The following is a 23,701-nucleotide window of genomic DNA, read 5'->3' as shown; positions in this document are numbered from 1 at the left end:
TAGTTACCTTTACTTTGCACTGAAGTGAACTATGCGTGTTTGGTCACCACTGTCCCTTTCCCTCTAGTTTCAGTTTCTCGACTCTTAAGCATATACATTTATTAAAGAGAAAGCAATTAAGTTGGTGTTGACCTCAACCCTAAAGATGCATACATCAAGAACTATGATTTAAAACATGGGTAAAAAACCATTCCTATCCTCCTCTCCCTCCAGTTATTAATTTTCTTAACAAAAAGCCTGGTGAGCATTTAGGGACTCTGCCACTGAACTAAATAAAATACGAAAAGGGAAAAGATCTGTAATGTGTTATGAAATCAGTTTTGCAAAACAGAAATGTATTGACAGGACTTCTTTATTCTCCAATTCAGTTAGCAAGGGTGTTTGCATTTCAGCTCTCCTGTCTCACTTTGCTGTCTTGTTTTCTTTTCTTCTTGTGTTTACAGTGTGTTTGTTATGGTTCTGAATTTGTAACATCAAACACAGTCAGGTTTGTTTGTTTCCTGTGTTTGTTTTTAACAGATCTCTTTCAATCAGATAATGTTGAGAACCTAATCTGTGGGTTTCATTTCAAGATCACAAAATAGTCATTTTCAGTCTGGCTGGAGTTCCCTGTGAATTGGGTGTACTGTGCTAAGTGTGAAAAAAATAAGAAAGGCATAGAATGTGTAGTGCTTGCTCACTAGTGTGCTGGATTATGTTTTTCAGGATCTGATGCCCTTAGGCTCTCAGGTAATTCCTGCAGATGTATTTTGTACTTGCTAAAGACCATGAAGGCTGGTGTTTGTGTCTACCAAGAAAGTCCCAGAGAAACAAACCCACAGCTCTCTTTGGAAATTATTGGGAAGACTGGGTGCTCCTCCCCACGTGGTTTTTGATTCGTGACTATGGGATGCACTCATGGCCCAGTGTTTCTCTTTCCTCTGCAGGCCCTACCAGTGTGGTCACTGCTCCCAGTCCTTCTCCCAGCCCTCGGAGCTGAGGAACCACGTCGTCACACACTCCAGTGACAGACCTTTCAAGTGCGGTTACTGCGGCCGAGCCTTTGCTGGTGCTACAACGCTCAACAATCACATCCGGACGCACACTGGGGAAAAGCCCTTCAAGTGAGTACGTGAAGCCAGCAGCATGCCAGGCGCCAGTGGAGAGGGAAATGTGTAGCTGCCGCTCTGTAGCAACACATCAGTGTGAGGGTGAGCTTCCCCGGAAAGCCAAGGCCAGACGAGTCCATCTGTGATGTGACTGAAATCAGAATTAAACCAGGCTTGTTTTCAGGTGCCATGCAGACCCAGAGCGATTCCTATCCTCTAATGAGAACTTGATTCTTTTAGGTAAATGAAAAGCTGCTGCCACAGAACCACAGCTGAAAATACAGTCGAGGCTGTTACAGGCAGTTCTGTAAGCTACTGACTTTCTGCGATGCCTGTATGAAGAGCTGGGTGGAGCTTCACCTTCAGCTAATTTGGAACTACTTAAATGGAGAGTGGGTGGTGCTGGTGGTGCAATATGCATCTACTTGTTTGGTATTTTTCTCAGAACCACTGCATAAAAAATACAACCCTGTGTTGTGGCTTAAGTTTGATAAGATCATACTAATAAGTTGGTAGTGTTTAGCTACCCAAAATATTAAGAGAAAGGAACCTATTAGGACATTTTTTAAATTAAGCAGACTTTGCTGACCTCTGCAGTTTCTGCTTATTGAAATTAAAGCAAAAGACACATCTGCATCTCAGGAACTTTCTCTACTTTTATCTCCAGCAATAGTACAGCTGATTCAGGTCTGTTTTACTTTCTGTTCTGCAGGACTCTGCCTACTCACCAGGAGATGTTCTCCAAGACAGAATACACTTTTTCTGTGTTGCTGTGTGTGTCCTTTCTGAATTGACAGACACAAATGTTATGTTTACTGTATCTGGAACAATCCCACTTTGTTAGAAAAGCATTATATTGATATGAATCCATAATGTGTTGATATCACTTCCTTTGAATGCTGCCCAGTGTTCCCAGGAGAAGGCTGGGGTAAGACTAGGAGAGGGTGGGTCTTCCCCTGTTCTACAAGGGCCACTTGTACTCAGCCAACTTGCCTCTCTTTGTCTTTCTTTTCCACTTTTGCCGCACTGTGCTCCAGGTCTGGTTAATGTAACCCAGCTCAGCCACAGGGCCTGTCAGAACCCCTCATAACAAGCTCAGCAGAGATACCAATGCTTTGCCTCCATATATGGCTGAAAGGAAGCATGTCCTCCATACATGCCTCTGTTGAGGACACAGGGACAGAGCCAGGAGCCAAATGCTGCATATCCAGGACAAAAAAAGTTTGCATGCCAGAAACATTTGTCTGGTATATAGTCTTGCAGGTGGGAAAACTTGTAAACTAGGAACATCTCAGTGATGAGTCCACCAGAAGCAGGCTGTTGGATGCTGAGAGCCCACAGAAAGAGAGCCAAAACCAGTGAGAGCAATCACATTGATTTTACCTACTTGCTGTGTAAATAGATTTTAGTAATTAATGGAAGAGGTTTCTGGGTCAAAATGGAAAATAGATTTCTTTTAATGTTAAGGTGTTACTTATGTGTAACCTTGTTGACTTCACTTAATTTTTTCCCTAACATCTTGTTTTTGTCACGTTTCCAATAGATCTGCTCTTTTGCCCCATTTAGGGCCATTATTTGTCCCTGTTACTTTAGTAATTTTTCCCTGTTTTCCAAAATGGGCTTGACTGTAGTGCAGTTCCTTTAGTGAAAGAAAAGGCTTAATGTATGTACTACAATACATGGTCTGGGATTTGCTTCACAATGCCTATGCTGAAGTATTTACACATTCTGGACTTCACCTTCCTTTTCCTAAAGTCACAGCTTAGGGCAACAAAATATATGGATGCTTTGTACAGCTGCTTTATGGTGCATGTCATTGCGTTTATTCAATTCTTTCTTTAAACTCCAGAAGCAGCAGTTCCACTTTCTCACTGGAAGACTTGTGGAGGAAGCTGACTGGTAATTTCACATGAAGCTAAAACTGGAGCTGCCATTCTTCCTGCCCCTGGTAGTCAGATAAGGGGATGCAGATGCCCTGATCCTGAAAGCTGTTTAGAAGGACAGACTTCACATCCCTGCAGGACTGCTTCTGCCTGTGGGAGGAGGGGCAGAGAACTTATCCAGAAAGCAATCCAGGCTCTCTGCTGGGGGAAAAACAGATAGCTGCAGCTCATCCTGGTACCTTCTCACTATTTGGATCCTCCTTTGAACAGGAGGGATCCAAGACCTGATACTATGTAAGCTTAGGAAAAAAAAACAAAACAAAACACAATGAATTCTAATAAACAGGGACTGTAAATGGGACAAATATTTCAGTCTTGATCATGCAGTTTAGGTTTCATATGTTTGCCTGCAAAGGTATTTTGAGTCTTCTGTACCTCAAAAAGTTCTGAACTTGTGGCAATGCACACAATACTATTAGCAAGAAAGACCAGGTATGGAAAGTACTAAACTACTCACATCGTCAGTAAGATGTATTAAAAATAACAGGTGTCATTTAAAACATGCTGATAAGTTCAATTTCATGGGTGAAAATGGGACCAGCTGCATAGTTAATGTGCACCTTCTATGAATGCAACCTCACTATTTCTTGTGCAGTAAGCCAACTATGTTTGTAAGTGGCATTTGGAGAAATTATATTGTGCACATATTAAGCAGGCAGTGTCAACCATTAAGCGTATGTTGTGTGGGCATTATTTCTAAAAATGAAATTTGATTTACAAAGGGTGAAAGTATTTTTAAATATTTCAAATTATTTTCTGCTTAAAAGGAAAATCAACCATGGTTGGTTGGTTAAAAATCTTTAGATATGAGAAGACACTTTCTCTGTAGGTCTTAGTTAGCTCTGGATGTATAGAGGAAGACTTTTCTATTTGCTTTTCATTATAGATAACAATGCTAAGTGAGGTTATCTGTAGCTAAAGCTTTAGCTACACAGCCTGGACTGCAGGTCCAGTTAGAAGAGATTTTGTTTCATGTCACCACAAGCTATCAAGTCAGCCTCACCATTGTAATGTTTTTGTGTATTCTTATCTTTCCAAAGTCTCCACTATGGCTGCTAGTCTGAGAACAAAGCCCTTTAGCGAATTTAAGGTAGGGGGAAAAGGGAAGTTATTGTTGATTCTCATTTTATTAAATTCTTCTCCCCTTTTCTATTTCTGAAAAATTTAAGGTAAACTAAAGAACCTGCCTGCAGAGTCAGGGCTGTGCAAACATGTAGTTTTCAGGAGTCAGTTGAAAATAATGTGAGGAAAGATTCCTTCTGATTGGAATAAACCAGGTGCTTTTCATTTTTCTTATGGAAATACAAAACTAGAGAACATTTATGTCAGCTGAACATAAATGTTGTATGTACAGTGACACTGTAGCTTTGTACTCTCTTTGTTGTTTTTTTTTCCCACTCTTCCAAATTATTTCAAAACTCAGTGTTATATTTAATTCTTGATCAAAATTTTAAAATATTCATTAGGAAAATATCCAATGAGTGTGTTTTTTTGTAAACGAGGCCTTATCTTTGTTTTCTTCAGCTAAAGCCTTTCACAGAAGTTGATATAAACCTGGGAATCATAGCAGTCATGATTACAATTCTCATTGCCAATACTTTAAAGGCACTCTAAAGCACACAGACCAATGGGGGATATCTAACCAAATTCAGAACCTGGTGCTACAGAAATCCCCCCAAAACTTGTTCATGTTGTCTGTGAATTTAAGTATCATTTTGTTCAACTTATCCTCTCAAGCAACCAAATGACACAGAGAGGCCTTGTGGTGGGATGAAGTTTTGTTTAGGATGAGGCTGATTGTAGTGAGACAGTATGAGACTACATATGTAAAATGAAAGCACGTGCATGTTGTAAGAAATGATAACATAGACCCACTTGTCACTGACACCATCTAATTGTGTGAAGAATTTAAATTGTTTCTTTTAATCTACCTTGTGCTGGTGACTGTTTAAATAATGAACAAATGCCCTTAGAAGGATTAACTGGAATTCGAGTGTCCTGTCAATTAGTAGGCAGCATTATTGCAAATATTTGTATCTGTATTTCGGGCTTTAACAAAATTTTGGTTATGCCCAATTTAGCCAGGCCTGGGCTCAGCTCCCATTATTACTGTGGGGGAGGTGGACTCATTTCGTTTTTGACTCTTCTGGCTACTGTTAAATCTTTCAGCACAATGTTAGCCGTGTGTGGCTAGTAATATCAGAACACACACAAAAACATGCATGCATGTACTCAGCAAACTCAGATGGGGGTAACTGCAGTGGTTACTATGCTAAAATGGACTGGAAAAGTATGACTGTTAGAGGAAAAGTGTATGGCATAATTCAGAAGAAAGACCTTGTTAGATCTCATCCCATTCCCACTTGCTATGAGGCAGTTATGATTAGTACAGTCACAAATTTGTCCACACCTTTCCTGCCATATTGTGTCTAGCAACACCTACTTCAGGTCAAACTGAAAGGAGGAATTAGGGGGATAATGTTCATCTCTTCTGTAAGCCTTTTATTTACATATTCCAGGCTGTAACCTTTAATCATGCTCTTTCAAAGCACCTTGACCGTACTCAGCACCTAGGGTGCAATCTGAAGGTAACTCAGGTGCATGAGGCTTAGCTGCCCAGCTAAAGGCTTTATTCTGATTTCTACCCAAGGGCTGCTTAGTGGAGACAGCACAGTCTGACCAGAAATACCTGGTCTAGAGAGCAAATGGCGGTAGCAATAAACTTACTCTTTTCTAGTCTCCTAGTGGCATGATACAACCTTCCTGTCTCTCATTAGGAACGTGTCCCAGAACGACCTGCAGCTTGAAAGCGAGAGCATTGTCACTGGTAAAAGTCAGTGGACAAAGGACAGGAACTTACATTTTAAAGGATCACAGTGACCCTTGTTCCCTGCTTTCAGGAGAAGATTAAGAATATGTACATAGCCAGTGGTTTTACTGAGGAGCATTAGGTCTTTTGATAATTTTATTGTCCTTCTCTGATTCACCCGTGGCCCTGAATGTCCTGATATGGCATATTCCACTCCTTCGCTCAGGCTTTTTGAAGTTGGGTGTTGCCACACCTGATTTTGTAGCTTACTATGAAATTGTACTACTTGCATCTCCATAGGGCAAGGATCCAGACTCCAATTACTCAGCAAGGAAACCGCTTGTCTTTGTAGACATCAAAACAGCAAAACTATCAAGTTCAAGTAGATGGCAATATCTCACACAGACTAAGCTAACCCCCAGCCTTAAAATTGATTCCAGTGCCTCTGTGATAGATACATGTAAATGTATATAAAAATAATATAATAATTTATAAGTTTGTCAGGCAATGGAAGGTAGTATATTTTGACACACTAATCCAGTAACTAATCAGTTTTCTAATAAACAATCAGCAGTACACTAATGTGTCATCAGCACTTCAGGAGCTCTGGAGAGTGGATGATCTGCACATAGACGTTAATGAATACACCAAAAATCATTAAGTAATCAATACTTCTGAGTTATTTTCATTGAGCTGATAGCTCTGATACATTAAAGCTGACATTTTACATTTGTCGAGATCACAGTGCAGTTTTTAACAGTGGAACAGGCTGCTAAAAATATTCCACAAAAGACAGTCAAAGAAACACAACTTAAAAATGCTGACATTTTAGGTTGGTACAGTAACTTGAATGAATGTGTCTGTAATGTCTGTGCTAAATACTCCTTTAGCAGAACTTTTTTACTAAATGTTACTAGTGTGAAGAACATTCCACAATTATACATCTGTGTAGATATCTTTCTTTTCTATTTCTTTTGTAAGCAGCTACATCAGTGACAATTCACCTTCTAACACTCATATCAGTGAAGAGAAAAAGACAACTATGAATTAGCTTAGCCCATTGTTTTTCTCGTTTCTCCTTTGAAGGTGAAGAATGCATGGTAGTGATGCTTGTATTATAATCTTCTCTGAAGATTCACACAGCAGCATTAAATCAGAAGTGGCTTTTGGAGGGAGTGCCATACAAGAAGGATCCACTGCATCTGTATTTGCAATTCATCAAACATCTCTATCTAGCATTTGGAATGCAAATTAAAAGGATAGTTTTGGGGGGATTAGATACAGTAGATTCTATTTGAAAGCAGGGACAGGGGATCCACTGGGAGTGAGTAACATCCCTCACCTTTCTCCCTTGAAATTCAATAACTTCATTAATGTTTTCACATTTTATTTTTTTGGAGATTATTGTTATCTGAAGAGAGAATAGGGTAGAAAGGCTGAAGACATAACAGGCGGCGAAGAAAATGCTGGTGATAGTTATGAGTTCTCTCTCAACACAGAAATATTGTGTGCATGTTTTCAGGTAATTAAATAATCACTAACTCCATATGTGCCTGTTTTAAAACGAACCCCACTGCATAGTCAGATAAACTGCAGATCAGATAAGCAATGAGTTTTCTCTTGTTCTAACACTAAACAAGTATTGCTTTCTTATTTCTCTTCCTCAAACAGGCAATTGTGGATTTTAAATTAGCAGAAGGTGAAATTCTATTTGTCATCAATTTCTCCTAGGGGTTACAGAGCAGAAAACTGCAGACAAGCTGCTTCTTTGATGGCTCACTCCTAAAAATCTCTTTTTGTTCTTTATCTATTTGAACTGACAGTGATCAGAGCTACAGCAGGACAGGCCTCTCTGGAGAAATCACCTTCCCCTTGTCTATTGACAGATTCCTCTGTTCTGAATCAGACAGGCCTTGTCCCATCATAGGCATCAAGGTCTTGGAAGTAGCCACCAATTAAACCTCTTGAGCCAGTAAAATCTGAAGCCACTTTTAAGTGTCTGTTCTGATTAGGCAGGATGAGACAAAGCCCATTACCCCCCCCCAGAGCAGCTCCCTGGTCTCAATTTTCTCCCTTGCCTTCACCAGGTGCGAGAGGTGTGAGAGGAGCTTCACACAAGCCACCCAGCTGAGTCGACACCAGAGGATGCCCAATGAGTGCAAGCCAATAACAGAGAGCACAGAATCAATTGAAGTGGATTAACTGATTGACTGGTTGGAATTAAACTGCAAGGAAAGTCATGATTAAATGTCACGGACACTTAAGCAAAACCAAAGATTTCCTCTGAGCAACTTTCAATCAGTCCCAGAAAACCAAAAGCAGTAATAAAATAAATAAGATGTTAAGAGATATTGATCCTGGCATGAAAGTGAGACCAGGAAAGAGATTATTTATTTATGACTAGGGATGAGTCTTATTTCAATTGACAAGTTACTTGGGACTGTTAACATTTCAACTCCCACCATGTATTGCTTTAATTCTAAAAGCCTTTATAATTGTTATTTAATACCAAAGTGAGGAATCTCAAGGGTTCTTCTGCCCACAGTTATGACTGAGAATGCACATGGACTTGTTTATTGTTGCACCTTTTTGTAGCCCAGATGTAACCCTTAGATTTGGCTGGACTGGGCTAAGTTGATCTTGATGTGGCTGTAACAGAAATTGGTGTGTGGGATGGGGAGCAATTGAGAGCTATATCTGGGTCAGTGTCAGCCTCCTCAGACCAAAGGGCATTTCATTTCCATAGTCTCATGCTTCACACTGTGTGCACTTTTTCATACAAGTAGTTTCATTCAACGACCTTGCATTGGTACAGATATTCTGGGGGGAGGGGAGGAGGGAGAAAGAGAAATGGAAAAAAAAAAAAAAAAAAAAAAAAAAAGGAATGTTGTATATCTGCAAATATACATTAAGTAAAAGAGCCAGTAGTAAAGCTAGCAGAATTATCAAATTCAGCCTCATAGATCTGAAATACAGTCTACTTGCAAATGATGCTGTGAGGAGCAAAATATCAAGATAATTTTTCTATGTTTCAATGATTGATTCAATGGTTTGCTTATGTTTAGAAAAGGTAAACAGAAACCCAATCTATAGTTACTGACATTTTTATTCTGTTGACTTGGATCAAACTGAAAATGCTCCTGTTTTAGATGAAACTTTCAGTATTCTTGGACTGAGCTTCAAAACAAAATAAGTCTGTACTCAGATACCTTGTAAAAGGTTTGGAGGCTTCATAGTGCTCACTTTGCCTGATACAGTCATGAATAGAAGGAAGCCAAATTCTTCACAGCATCAATGCAAAAAGCTCAGATGTTGTTATGTTGGTTTTCACAATTTTCATACTCAGTTACAATGGCTATTTTCAAGCTTGTATCATTAATTTTCTTCAGATTTCATCATTTTGTCAAGTTAAAGAATGATTTTCACTTTTAGAGACCAGCAGTGTTTATATATTGATTGTTTCAGTGCTAGAGCTGTAGTTTGATAAACGTACAAAATTTAAAAAAAAAAAAAAAAAAAAAAAAAAAAAGAAGAAAAGAAAGGGAAAAAAAAGGTAAACTGCTCCTCGGTCATGTTATGTCATGACATAAAACTGCAAGATAAATTTGCTAAGATCATAGGAAATAAACCAAATTTGTTCACTTTTACACCAAAACTGAAGTGCTGGCTAACTCCTAAGGGCTCAGTTGGTTGTATCATATACTTTTAAAACGTTGAAGAGCTCAAACAGATAAAGAGCATATAGTAAAATTCAAATACATTTAAAATGAATTTGAAATCTAAAGGCATTCTTTTGTCAGGATGCTGTTTCATTACACTGCAAATCTACATTGCAGAGTCTGGAGTTTCCAAAGTCCTTTAGGGAATAAACTTCAGGAATTACCATTTCTGTGGTTGTCCATTAAAAAAAAAAAAAAACACTGTGAAAAATAGTGATTTTTATCATTGGTCTATCAAGTACCAGATTATCTTATAAAGAGGCTTTTGTCCTGTGAGCTTTTCAGCTCTGTTTCTCAGTGAGGAGTTATGGGGATTAAACAATTCAGTCATCGCTTGCCTGTTTTTATCCTCCAAGCTATAAGAGATTCTTAGCTACTATATAAATATGTTGTTTTTTGTTTTTTTTGTGTTGTTGTCGTTTTTCTTTTAGTTGAAAGAAGCTGGATAGGGAGTATTAAAACTTAAAGGTGACTATCTGAACATTGTTATGTTCCTAGCAAGGCTAAAATAAAAGGAAAAAGAACACCCAAACTGATGAAAAGCCTTTCGTATGCTTTCTTCTAGTAATTCACATCTTCCCTTATTTTAGAGACTTAAGATAAAGAAACCTCTAGGTAGGTCAGCAGGTTTTAGCTAACACTTGAGTAGCAGCTATAGATCATTGCTGCGAGCAAGGAGATGTTCCCACAAGAAAAATAGCTGAAATAGAGCAAATGGGAAAAGAGATATGTCATGCTCTGAAAAGCAAATGTGAGCTATGTGTTAGGTCACTGACTTGTGCTGTTGCTGTGCTCTCCTGCTCTGGGAGGCAGTTTATGGCAGTCCAAATTGCTCAGTCTCTTGCAGAGAGAGACTTACATTTGAATCTGTAATGCAGACTACATGTAAGTATGTGCTTACCGACATGCCAAGTTCCCTGCTGAATAGAGATAGGCTCATTTACAGGTTTCTAATTAAGGATTTGTCTAAGTGTTCTCTTGAATGGGTGTGAAATAAAGTTCAGTTATTTCAAGTTTATGGTTTCGTTTTTGTTTTTTTTTTTTATGTTGTTGTTGTTATTCCTTCCTCCCTCTCTCCCTCCTTTCCTCCTCCCTCCCTCCCTTCCTTCCTCCTCCCTCTCCCTCCCTCCCTCCCTCTCTCCCTCCCTCCTTCCCTCTCTCCCACCGTTCCTTCCTTCCTTCCTTCCTTCCTTCCTTCCTTCCTTCCTTCCTTCCTTCCTTCCTTCCTTCCTTCCTTCCTTCCTTCCTTCCTTCCTTCCTTCCTTCCTTCCTTCCTTCCTTCCTTCCTTCCTTCCTTCCTCCCTCCATCCTTCCTCCCTACCTCCCTCCCTCTCTCCCTACCTCTCTCCTTCCCCCCCTCCCTCCCATCCTTCCTCCCGTCCTTCCTCCCTCCCTACCTACCTCCCTTCCCTACCTCCCTCCCTCTCTCCCTCTCTCCCTCCTTCTTTCCCTCCATTCTTTCTTCCTTTTTTTTTAAGGCACTAGAGTGGGATTTCTGCAGAACTTACTTTCCTTCTTCCCAAAATTCTTTCTTGTGTAAGTTATTGTGATGTGCCAGATTCCTGAGCACAATTTCAGTTACTGTGTTATTTTATGTATGGCACTTTCATAACGGATTTGGCAGCATACAAAATCAATTCACTGAATATTCATGGTTTCATATGGGGTTTTTCTCAAGTACAACAGTTGGCATTCAGTTAGAATATAGCAAATGCAAAACTAGCATGGAGAAGCTAAAATACACTGTAAGTTTGAACTAAGCAGAATCTAGCTCCTATCTGCACTTCCTGAATGCTGAGTGACTTTCTGCTCATGTATCGATGGAACAACCATACATTTAGATCCATTATGAAGATGATATGTGTTTGCACATGGTAAACTAAAGCAGTAAGTATAGTACGATCATCTTGAAATGTTGTGATTATGTGCCTGCCTTTTCAGAATTTCAGAAGCATTTGGCATCTCTGCTTTGTAGATGGGTAAATAAATACAAATGTTTGGGTATTCCTGTTTGTTTTCACATGATTGTGTCCCATTCCAGACACACTGGAAGTCTTATTTAAAAACTATGCCAAGGTATAATTTCATTCAGTGGGTGGAATTGAATTTTTTTACTTTTTGGAGTTATTCCTTTCAGGATGACATTAGGTCCTTTATGAACCTCTGGTTCTATATCCGAAATGTGATCTTCTAAAATACAAATTGATTGTTTTCCCATGAGAGAAAACAGAGTTGAGAATAATGTAATAATTATACCACATTACATACTAGAAACTTGCAAGCAATGACGTGTACACCTGTTATTTTCTCTTGGCAACATAATCTCTCCTTATAATTACTATTTATTTTTTGTATGGTGCCATTAGGTTATGCCATGCTGTCTTACAGCTGATGAAAGAATGTAGATTCTGAAGAATAAATAGGTGAAAGTCCAAAAGTAAATTCTCATTGCTTTTGAGAGGCATCAATTGTTACTTTTTAAATTATTTTTATTTTAATTTATTTATCTTTAGTGCACTCTTCTGTTCCTTTCAAGTTCTTTCTGTAGATGCATTCCCAGAGAATAAAATGCTCTGGAACAACATGAAGTATTTCTTCCAACACTTTGTTAAGATTTGGAAGTTTTGACAAGACAAGCCAATCTGAAGTGCATAAACCGACCAATAAAATGCAGAGCACACTGAAAGGGCCCTCTGTTGTTATAAAATTATAATAACAGTGTAATTAGAAAGGTAGGCAGCATTTTGAAAAATTTCATCAGCTAGCATCTTTTTTACAGCAAAGGACCAATGAAGTCATGCATGTAGTTGTATTCCTGTGATATAAACTGTAAAGATTACATCATGTTTAAATGAGAATAACAGGCACACATTTAAAAAGAAGACAAGAAAATGTAAATATATTTGATTAATAAAACATTTCTATTACCCTATGCTAAGTCTTTGTTTTATGTTATGGAATTTTGTGCGCATTGTGCAGAAAAATGTGTGCTTAAATGAATGTGCCGTGAAGGTAGCTCCAAATAATCACAGTACTTTGCTGTAGTGTTTATCCTGAGTTTCTAGAAGGGCTGCAGCTTGGATGTTGCAAACTGATTTGCAGGGAGAAGAGAATTGAGAGCGATTTTATTTTTCCTGGCAGCTGGAAGGTATTGTAATACTCCTACTGTTGTAACACTGAGCCCCGTGCAGTCATATGCTCAAACAACTCCTCAACCATACACTGGATTTTTTGGGTGTAGGTTTGTGAGACAAATCGTGTCCTACTGTATCCTGGTTTTCCTATTCTGCATGCTGAAGTGCGTATTTTTACAGTTAACAGCCAAAGTGTTTTGTACTTACCCAAAGCCTGATTTACAAGCATCACCATCTAGTGGACTAAGGCAGAATTTCAAAACTCCAGCTGATGTTATTATCTGAGCTCCGTTAGAAAAAACTCGTTCTAAAACCAAAACTATAACCACTAGTTTTGCTCTCATTCTAAAACCAGAACTATAACCACTAGCTTTGCTCACTGCAAGGGACCTTCAGTGCTTTTTGTAACATTATTTCACTGCATTGTATATGTCAAAGAGCAGTGATTAGTTCACTAAGCCACCCCCCTGTTCCACTTGAAAAAATACCACTTGAGTCTGAGAAAAATATGTCAGTTTCTGTCATTTTTCATGCTATATGACCTTTTACATAAGCACCAGAACCACCACGGTAGAATAATTGCACAAAACTACTGTACTTGAGAAAATACTCAGGTAAATTGGCGAGCAGACTGCCTGCTGGTTTGCAAGTAGCAGGGATAGTCAATCATTCAAGGCAAGCTTCTAAACATGCAAGGAAAATTCTTTATAACACAAAATTGTATTGAGTCACGCTGTATGAGATTATATTGCCAAGCCCATGTAATCTGTCATGAGCTAATGAGACACAAATGTCTGAGGGGGTGGCAGTGGGGAAGTCCTTTGGCTGATGTCCCAATCTGTGATATAAAAGTGTCCTGTGGGTCCTGGGGTCCACCTTCTTGGAACTCTTCTGGTGGATGATTTAGAAGGGGTGAGGCTCAGGTCTGCTAATATTTTTCTTTTAAGTCCTTAACTGAACATTTTCATTTGGACTGAGGGCTGGGAGTCTGGTACCTTCTCGCTTTTGCCCTGTGTATATTTACTGAGATTTAGGGAAGGATCATATGCAGTAATAAAGTACAACACGGAAATCAGAAGAACAAAGCAAAATTGGTTTTGATGTTACATTGTTGGAGCTTTTTTCTAAACAAAGTGGACAATTTCTCCCAAACAAATAGGTAGAAATTGGCAGCTTCCAAGACATGGCACACATTAAGTAGGTTCTCTGGCATCAGTAAGAATCTGTGGGTTAAAACAAGCACAGATCTAAGTATCACAAATCCAAATATACTTGAACAGGTAACACAGAAATGTTGGCACCATGTACCTTAGACTTTCTTCTTTTTCTACTGAAAAGCCATCTTAACATTTGGCAGATAACTTGACCAATTGCATCTTCTGTGGCTGTAGGGATCTGATAACTTTTTGGAGCAGACTGAAGCACAAGACAGAGAGGTGGAGGGGTGGTGAGCCTGATATAACCTGTTGTAAAATAGAACACCAATTAACATGCAACAGTGAAGTGCCTAAGATGATGATATGTAGAAGTCAGTGCACTGAAGAGAGTTTTTATCTTTCTCCTCGGTATTTTCTGGTGGCCATCCTTTCTTGCTCTAACCCTGAGTCATTTTCATAGGCAAAACAACAACTAAGAAGGCCGTTGATAGCTGGACAAACAACACGTACCTAAGGCCAAGAACAAACCAGTGCTCTAAAAGACTTGATCTCCAAACATGACTGGAACCCATCCAAACACATGTAGTGGAAGAGGAAGGACAATCTATCACAGAAAGAGATCAAAATCCTCACACTACATTCAATAGGTCTCACTTTTGAAGACTTCATTGACATAACTTTAATATATTTTAAAAAATAATTAAATATATTTTAGTTACATAACTAAACATGTAGTGGCATAGTAGTTAGTAACATAACTAGCAAAACTGCCACAGTCAGTTCTTGGAAAGTCATAATAATAGATCCTAGGTTATGCTCTATAGCCATACCTGGATCTCTCCATGTTTGTCTCATATGTCCTCATCCAACAAGCAAAGCAGATCATCCATACCAGTACTTCCCAATAGATTTAAACTCTTTCCATTCCTTATTCCTCTCCCATTTTGGCTTTTGTCATTTCTATCTATTATATTTCATTTTTATCTTTATTTTCCTCTTCCCCTCTCTAACATTACCGCATTCAATCATTTTCCCCATCTCTAGAATTGCTCCAAATAAGCTTACAAATGACTAAAGAAAGAACTTGTATTTGTTTATGTTGGCACAAGAAGTCACAAAAATACTTTTTTTTTTTTTTTTTTCTCTATAATCTCAGCCTCAATGGAATGAGTCAAAGTATAATAGTCATGCAGAGACTAACCTGGAATTTTTTTTTAGGAAGCCAAGAACATTTTGGCCTACAGCACACACACTGTTAAGAATCAGATTCTCTTCTGGAAGCTATTTAGAATTTTTTTGTCTTTAACTTTTTATCAGGGTAATTTCTTTTATTTTTTTCCCCATGGCATGCAATGTAATTAGATAGCCAGTAAACTGAAAGTTTTCATATAGAAAATACTTTTTAGCAACTTAAAAAAGCACAATTACATGCATGTACTGAGCCTTACTTGCAATGTCCGTCTGTTAGTCTGCCTGTGTCTTTCTTCACTTTCTCCTTTTCCCCTTGAAGTACAAAAAGCAATTTATTTTGCTTACACACAAGATCTTCCAGAAAGGAGATAATATATTACTGTAATTCTGCACAATAATTCCGCATGATGAAATGCTGCAGAAGTGTCTGATCGGTCAGTGATAAGAAGATTGTGTAGCTCCTGTCTCAGTTTTTGAAACCGCTTGTGTGAGGAAGACATACGTTCAATGAAGAGATAGGCAGATACAACTAAAAGCAGTATCTGACTCATTGCTGTGAGGTTGCTTACCTTGCTTTTATTTAATGAGCTAATGAAAGCAAGGAGGCTGCACCATTCTTTCATGGGAGATAAGTAGATCTGGGAAGTTTTAAACTCTAAAGGAGGTAATGTTTTATCTGCCTGTCATCTTACTAGTAATTCTTTGCTCTGTGCTAATATTTGAGGTCCCCGAGAAAGATCTTCTCTCAAGTATGCATTTTTAAGAACTAGTAAAGTTCTTCCTTCATTCTTCCCTCTCAGAATTTATTTTCAAGAAAAGCAGAGACTTGCTTGAAGAACAAAAACAAACAAACAAACAAACAAAAAACCCACAAAACTCCACAATCACACACAAAAATAGGCTAGGAAAACAAAATAAATTTGGATTTTTCTTCTACGACTTCATGAAAAAAGAAGAAAAAATGTCTGCGCATGATTCCTTGCCTTTCATCATTTGAGAGAAGATCTCTGCCTAGGTCTAATGATTTGAAAATTAATTTCGACCATTTGCATGCTTCCAGTCATGGCTCTCCTTGGGTTTTAGTGATTAATTCTTCTGTGTAATCTTCTCAATAATAACGTTGACTTTTAAATTACTCTTCTACTTTTTATTATGGCTACAAAGATCATATATCTCTTTCAGTCTCACATGGTCATATGGTCTTAATTCGCCTCACGTCCAGTCTTGATGAAGGTACTGCATTGTGCAGTTTCTCATATGTATTATGGAGTCATATTATAGACAGTGAAAGAACTTGAAACCATGTGTAGCTTTTCTCTTCTCTCTCTTTGGCTTGCCACTGCCTTTCTAGTTTAGAATTTTCCTGTGTTGAGAGCTCCCTTTTTGCCAGCAGCCTGAGTACAATGGTTGTTTGCTTGCAAAATCCCAAGGCAGACTCATGCTTCTAGATTTCCTCAACTGGTAAAACTTTGCACATCCACTTCCATCCCATTGAGAGAAGAGCTGCACTCTTTGTATCAATAGAAATCTGCAGTATTGTTTACATATGGTAAATCTTCACTTTTTCATACTGTTCATTCACTCACCTTGGAATGTCTCCTTGGATCAGCTAAAATCACAAGAAACAATACAAATAACTGTGCTGAATTAAGGTAATTGCTTTAGTAATACATCACACTATTCATATGTTAAATTAAAAATTATCATAATACCACCAAATTATCATTTTTCATTGCTGATATGGAAAAGTAGAGAAATCACTGTACTGGAAAAATATTTTTAACTGCTACAGCTTTTACATATGCAGCAAATTAATTGGCTGTTAAAGTACTGGATAGTGCACACTTTGGAGTGATACTTTCATTTGTTTTATGTTGAGTTTTTTTCCTCAAGGAGGTAAGGGGTTGTTTTCCACAAAAAGCTCGACCTATTCAACCTTCTTAGTGAGGCTGAGAAGATGCAATCTATCCCCAAATCTGTCACAACCAAAGATGTAGTCATTTAAAATAACCAATCCAATCATCCAGCTCTTGATTGTTCGATGTTCTTTCTGGCTTTACACTTTTGATTAAGAAGCTCAACAAAGAGGTGAAGTTGCAGAACAGCAAAGGGTTCCTTGACCTAAAGAACTTGAAGTCAGCAGGTCATTTATAGTGACTGTGATTTATTGAACAATAAACACAGCCTCTTCAAATCCTCTTCTTTCTTCACTGGCCTATTTTTGCAGTCATCATATTCTTGTTCAGAGGATGCATGCAGAGAATTTTCTGAAAGATTATTCAATCTTGTATATTAAAAAGAAAGTAACCATGATTCTGTCTAACTGTAATAATGTATTTTAATAAACTGCATTCTCAGAGATGAGATCAACTACTAATAACAATCTGTGAGTTTTACATGCACAATCGAAAATATTTAGCATAATCTACTAAAGCAAAGAAAAACACTATATTTCATTTTGTTAAGAAATGGAACTTCAGCAGTGCTGCTTTTCTATAAAGAATGGGGAGAAATTTTGGTCAGAGAGTAAAAAGCCTTTTTCTTGCTTAACATTTTGTTGCTGAGGTGCTGTAGGTGGCACAAGAACAACAGCACACAGCAGGGAGGTGTATGCATACTTTTTTGATTTAAAGGTTTTTGGCTTGTTTTCTTTTTGGTGAAAGACATGTAAAATAAAATAACTGAAAGAAAGAAAGAAAGCAATAGGAAAAAAAAATCACGATTGCTTGGAAATGTATGTTTTCATTACTTTCAGTATGAGAAATGTAGAATGATTGATAATAATTTTAAAAGATGGCTTTGAAGCACAAGGAAATAAATCACACTTCACTAAAGACCGAAGCCAGATTTAAACAATCAAAACCTATGATGATTTTTATACTACTTTTGTCTGACACATTTTTCTTAATAAGTGTCTCCTGTAGCGTACAGTCCTGCTGACCTGCGTAGCTCACAGATGACAAGTACAAGCTCTCTCCCTGTGTATGCAGATGTACACACGTGGGCATTCGTTCTGATTCTCTCTCTAATCTTTACTAAGTCTTTCCTTATTCCAAAGATCTAAACTTTTCATTAATGAAAAGAAAATGGAAACATAAGGGAGGGAGGTGGTAAAGCTGATTGTTCGTGAGAGTAAGAAAGAAACTTTCTACCAGAAAATCTAACCGTCTAAATTTAATAAGCTTCAACAGAAGAACATGTATATGTCGCACATAATTTTTTCCTTGAAATTACTTTTCAGATAGGTGCTTCATTTTTTCTCAGGGTTCACCACACCGCTTTATGCCTTGCAGTAAATCAAGGTAATCTTTCACATGATAGATCATCTGGCTGCTGTTCTTACGCACGGCAGTACTTGGGACATTTGACAGTCTCTACTCTACAATTAATATTAAATGCTCTGTAAGGAAATGAAAAATAAGCTTCTAACCAAAACCTTTAAAAGAGAGGCAGATCACTCTCCCTCTGTTCTGAGGCGTTCTGCCCAGCACATGCTGCATTTGGGAAGGTTGCTGCACTTGCACCACACTGCTGATGCCCCTGGTCTGGGCGCAACGCTAACACCCAGCAAGATCCTGTCCCTAGTAGGCAAGGATTTGACAGGACTCATTTCTATAACTGAAACTTGCAGAATTAAAAGTACAGGAGAAAACTCACCTACTGCTTTCCATCCCAAATCTAATCACATTACAAATGGGCTTATATAGACAGAAAAACAAAGAATGCTTCCAAGTGCCAGTCATCTGACAAAGACAGTGGTGTTCTCGGCAAGGAATGATAATGTTTCAAAGCTCAAGCTTGTGTCTATTTGTTTGCTTGCAACAGCATTTTAAATGAAAGCAGCCTGATGCAGAAATCTGGTAATCTGGGGGCTGGCTCCACAGATCTGCCTGGTTAGGGGTTGTTTGCTTTCTGTGTCCACGCATGTCACTACAGATCTGCAGTGTTTGGGAGGAAATGTGCCCACCACCAGTTTGGGGACTGTGTGTGTGACATAATTTATGTTCTTAATGCTCTTCCATGCTACCCTTGTGTTTCCAAAGGTTTAACTATGCTAGGAGAAAATGATTTCTTTCCACTACTGCTCGGAGTGCCAGAAGGCAGGAGAAATTTAAACACAACTAAGATCAACATTGTGAGTTTACTTGGCCTCCACATCTAGCAACATAGCCATAAATTTCTTAGGCTTCTTATTAAAGAATTTAAAAGGCCCTATAGACTTGGCAAGGTTTCTGTAACAATGCCTCTTCTATACAGATTGTAAACGTTGGAAATCCTCAGAGCTGCGTTTTTGCATTGTGTTTGGTCAGGGGGTGTGACCTCTGTGTGACCAAGCCCTTTCCCACTTAGGTGCTATTTCACTGCTCAGCACTGCAGGGGGGAGAACATGCTAACACAAGAAATGCCAAGGAATGTCAGCATGTCGGCTTCCAATCCTCTTCTTTCAGATGTTGTTCTTGCTTATGAGGAATGATTTTCCTGCCTCAACTCCCACTCCCTTTGTCTCTGGAGTTATTTTCAGCTGCAGTCTCTGCTGGGTGCACACACCTCGGAGCCCAGTGGCTGCACAGTGAGGCTCAGGGGGCTCAGTGTCCCAGGAGACGGGGACACTGCTGTGGGCAGGTGGCAATGGGCCTGGATGCTTGGGTGCTTGATGCACCAAGGAGCATAAACAGCTCATGTCATGCTCATGCTAGCGAGTACCAACTGCAGTGGTCAGGCTCATGTCTGTGTCAGGATGTATCTCAGCTGCCCAAATGCTGCTAATTAATGCACAGTCACCATGCAGCAAATCAATGCGGTCTGCATTGCTGCGCATCACATAACTAATGATGTTCTGTGGAGTCTGTGGTAACAGGCAGCCTCTGGATGGCCAACTAATAACTAGGTTAATTCTATCAAAAGGCTCTTTATTACAGCAAGTCCATGCAAGCTCCTTTAATCCTTGCAGATTATGTTTTCCTCCTTAGAAAACATACTTTGGCTGAATTTAGTGAAGCGTTTTCTCAAAGTTGCATATTATGCAGCATAGAAAGTATTTCTCAAAGTATCCACCATTGTTTGCTTAGCCCCTGAAGGAAAGATAACGCCAGGCATGTGGGCAGTGTGAGAAGTTCTCCAGCAGTACTATCAATGTAAAGGTGGGGATGATTCTTTTTTACGCCCACAGAAGACAAAGGGGAAACTTCTACTATCTATTGGTCAACCTTATTATTGTTATTGCTCAAATTTTATGACCACTTTAGGTACTGTTATCTTAGTTTCTCCTTGTGCATTCCCTGTAAGGAGCACCGTCCTGCAACTACTGTTCCAGCAATACATTTTTTTACCTCTGGAATGCAGAAGTTTTAAAAAATAACCAAAATCCTCAGTTACTCCCTTCCCCATCCACCTGTGCATTTAACAAGGTGCAAAAGAAAGCCACAGGAACATTCTTTGTGATCACATCCCCAGTCTTTCTGCAGCCCAGGCTCAATGAAAAAATTCAAACAACAGAAACAGAAAAGAACTAAGGTTGTCCAATAGCATCCATTAATTTCTTTTGCCCCAGTGGCATTGACTTCAGTCTCAGCTTCATGAGTCATCATTTATGATCTCAGTAATTTACTGCAATGGTAAGATATACCACAAAATCAATGAAAGCAAAGGGAAATTCAGAACTAAGATCAGAGCCTGTAAGTCACTAATGTTTGAAAATGTTAAAGTGAGAATTATTGCATGGATTCCTGTTGGCCTCAACTGCCTATGGTATAACTTGCCTGATTGTAGCATGCATAGACTTTTTACTGTACCAGAATGAAGCTGCAGTCTGCTGATCCACTGGCCTCCTTAGCACTTAAAGATGAAGTACAAATCAATTATGAAAATAGAGTTTAGTCCATATTTATGGGCTAAATGTCCCCAGTAGCCAGCCTCTAGGGGACATTCAGAACAGAAATACATTTCAGCTGCTCCTTTAAGTAATTCTTTTTCCTATGTGAAATCCACTTGATAACATTTGGTTCCCTGCAGACATTTCAGAATACAACATGCAGTGATACCATGAACACAACAAATTGCAGGGTAACGTTGATGGCTCCTGAACGTGCTTCATCAATGAAGAACACATTCTGGAAACGCAGAGTTTAACATGCCTCTGTACAGGATGCCTCTTCTTCTCTGTGGGGCAGTCTAGAGTGATGTTTGGGCCCGGTCTTTCGGATAAATTTAATAACACAAAGAAAACTTTCTGCATGAAAATCGTACATGAAAATTATTTGTTGTTCTCCCTGGTAAAACAAACTTGTGATCAAAATAAAAAAGCTGAACATTAGAACATTAGAAACTGAAAATTACCAGATGTGAGGATGAGGACTAGCAGAACTGCATCCCAATAATGTATCCTGGCCAGGAAGTCTGTTCTCAAATAACGTCACACCTTAGTAGGTATATTCTTATTATTAAGGCTCACATTCTGCAGGGAAGACAGAAGTAAAGGAATTAACTGGGAAGATACAAACTCCTTTTTTTTTTCTTTCTTTTCATCACTTGAAATTTGAAATTCATCATTTTTTACTGTTTCCTCTGTTTACTCTCATTCATTATCCAAACTGCACAGAGCACATTCAAAGGCTATTCTCAGTGTGGAAGATTGTGCCAATCCTTCTCTTTGTCTTTCAATCTTGCAGTTCGTTTTGGGAACAAAACAGTAGCAAGGAGGTGAAGGGAACTAACAAACATGAGAGTACAGTGTGAGAGAAGCGCTGTGGTCACTTCAGGAAGGGAGAAATAAGAACAGAAAACAGAGCAAGAAATAGACATGGAAAGGTTTTGGAGAATACCAGTGAGAAGTGTATGCACTGTGGGCTGGGAGAAAACTCTTTCGCATATGGAAAGAGTAAGAAAAGTGCACAAGTAGAAAACGTAAAAATTGTTGAAGAAAATAATCTAAAACCCTGTTTGCCTGACTTGGTAGAATTTAAATCATTCCTTTAGACTATGTCAAATCTCCATCTGGACCAGGGTTGTAGCTAGAGTGTGCAGATGTGCAAAACCTAAAGCTAAAGGGTGGAGAAGACTTAGAGGGGCTACATGTGCCTGAGTCACACTGCAGTTTGTGGTCACATGGGCCATTATTGTGATACTCAAGTTGGGACCTGGTTTTACTGCGTCACTCAGATTAAGCTGATGCTCAGCATTGGAAGGCTTATTTATTTTCAACACTGGGGAACGCAGTGGGGCTATGATTTCCCTGTGCATTGCAGGGGAGTTGGACTGAATGGCCTTCAGAGGTCCCTTCCAACTCTAAGGGTTCTATGATTCTATGGTGTTGGGAGCAACTAATTCCAACTGAAAAGTAACATAAAGGCTACATTTTAGGAAGCAATACTTTTTTCTTTTTAACCATCAGGAGTTAAGTGCCTCCTTAAATCTGTTGTAGTTTAAATAAAAACAGAGAAAATAGAGAAAAACTGCAAAGCAGATCCAGAGGAGGTTTTAGGGAAGAAAAAGCTTGTTACCCACTTGTTTTGCCTGGAAAGTCCTCTTTTAGGGAAAAAAATAATTCTCAGTGACTTCATCAAGAATTTAATGCATTCTTGGAGTTGGGCAACTGCCCTAGTTTGCTGGTAACAGAACATTTCCTGACTGAAGGCCTTTGGTCCGCCTCACTGAAAGCTGTGCACATGCTTCACAAAATCACCTGATAACCCAACAGCAACATTAGATTGGTTCATAGAACTACGGCACTCTGAGGGATGCTTGGATTTATATTTGTGTCTTAAATGTAAGATCTCTATCCAATATTTTGAACTTATTAGAGGATTTTCATAAAGGGAAACATGCTTTTGGCATGCACAACATATCGTTCTGCCTTCAATTCAAGGTTACTTTTAGTACAAATAAGTTTGTTAGAGAAACTACCAAGAAGAAAGAAAGAAAGAGAGAAAGAAAGAGAGAAAGAGAGAAAGAGAGAGAGAGAGAAAGAGAGAAAGAAAGAAAAAGAAAGAAAAGAAAGAAAAGAAAGAAAAGAAAGGAAGGAAGGAAGGAAGGAAGGAAGGAAGGAAGGAAGGAAGGAAGGAAGACAACAAAAGAGACAAAGAAAAAGAGAAGGAAAGAAAAATGCTTTTTGAATATTTTCTTTCAAGTTTTGAGTAAAAAAAAAAAGATAAAAGAGAGAGGAAACAAATTATAATCGATATGCTTCATTTTGTAAAGCAGAAAGGAAAATGACTCTGCTAAGAGACTATGCATAACTTTAAGCAATACCAGATGTGATACAGAGCTAAGTATTAACTACTACTCACAAATTGGAGTTTCTTTAAAGGCAGCTAAGAACAGGTAAATCTGATGGGTGAGAGTGTTGTGCCAGAAGAAGCCAGTTAATGAAGCGGAGTCAGACCTGTTAAAAAACAAGAATAACACAGAGCTCAAGAACTTTGTACGGAATGATGTTATCCATTGATATAATGATTTTAAAGAAGAGCAATACATGCATTATTTTTCTTGCATTTTTTCTCAGTTTCTCTAAATTTTGACCTACCAAAGTGAAGTTTAAGATGGTTCTCTGGAGCTGTGACAGTGGTTTTAAGTGATCACACCCACCCTTGGCTAGATCCCAGGGCTCTCAAAGGTCTGAGTGCGCATGCTTCACACTGCAAACAAAAGCAAAAAGCACCCAC

At 38.7% G+C, this 23,701-nt stretch overlaps 1 protein-coding gene across 2 annotated transcripts in view; it reads left to right on the top strand.

The window, feature by feature from the left end:
* Nucleotides 1-10,577, top strand: part of PRDM6 (PR/SET domain 6) — a 73,536-nt gene extending 62,959 nt beyond the window's left edge. For both annotated transcript variants that reach the window (XM_085213342.1, XM_085213343.1), the window contains exons 7-8: nt 927-1,103; nt 7,928-10,577. In XM_085213342.1, the coding sequence (XP_085069468.1) occupies nt 927-1,103; nt 7,928-8,042 (292 nt within the window). In that variant the 3' untranslated portion in view covers nt 8,043-10,577. The remainder of the gene's footprint in view (nt 1-926; nt 1,104-7,927) is intronic.
* Nucleotides 10,578-23,701: the final 13,124 nt, after the last annotated feature.

The sequence above is a fragment of the Meleagris gallopavo genome, chromosome Z, assembly GCF_905368555.1.
Source record: "Meleagris gallopavo chromosome Z, MGAL_WU_HG_1.1, whole genome shotgun sequence".
Lineage (NCBI taxonomy): Eukaryota > Metazoa > Chordata > Aves > Galliformes > Phasianidae > Meleagris > Meleagris gallopavo.
Note: the sequence above shows the minus strand (reverse complement) of the source record. Positions and strands in the feature narration are given on the sequence as shown.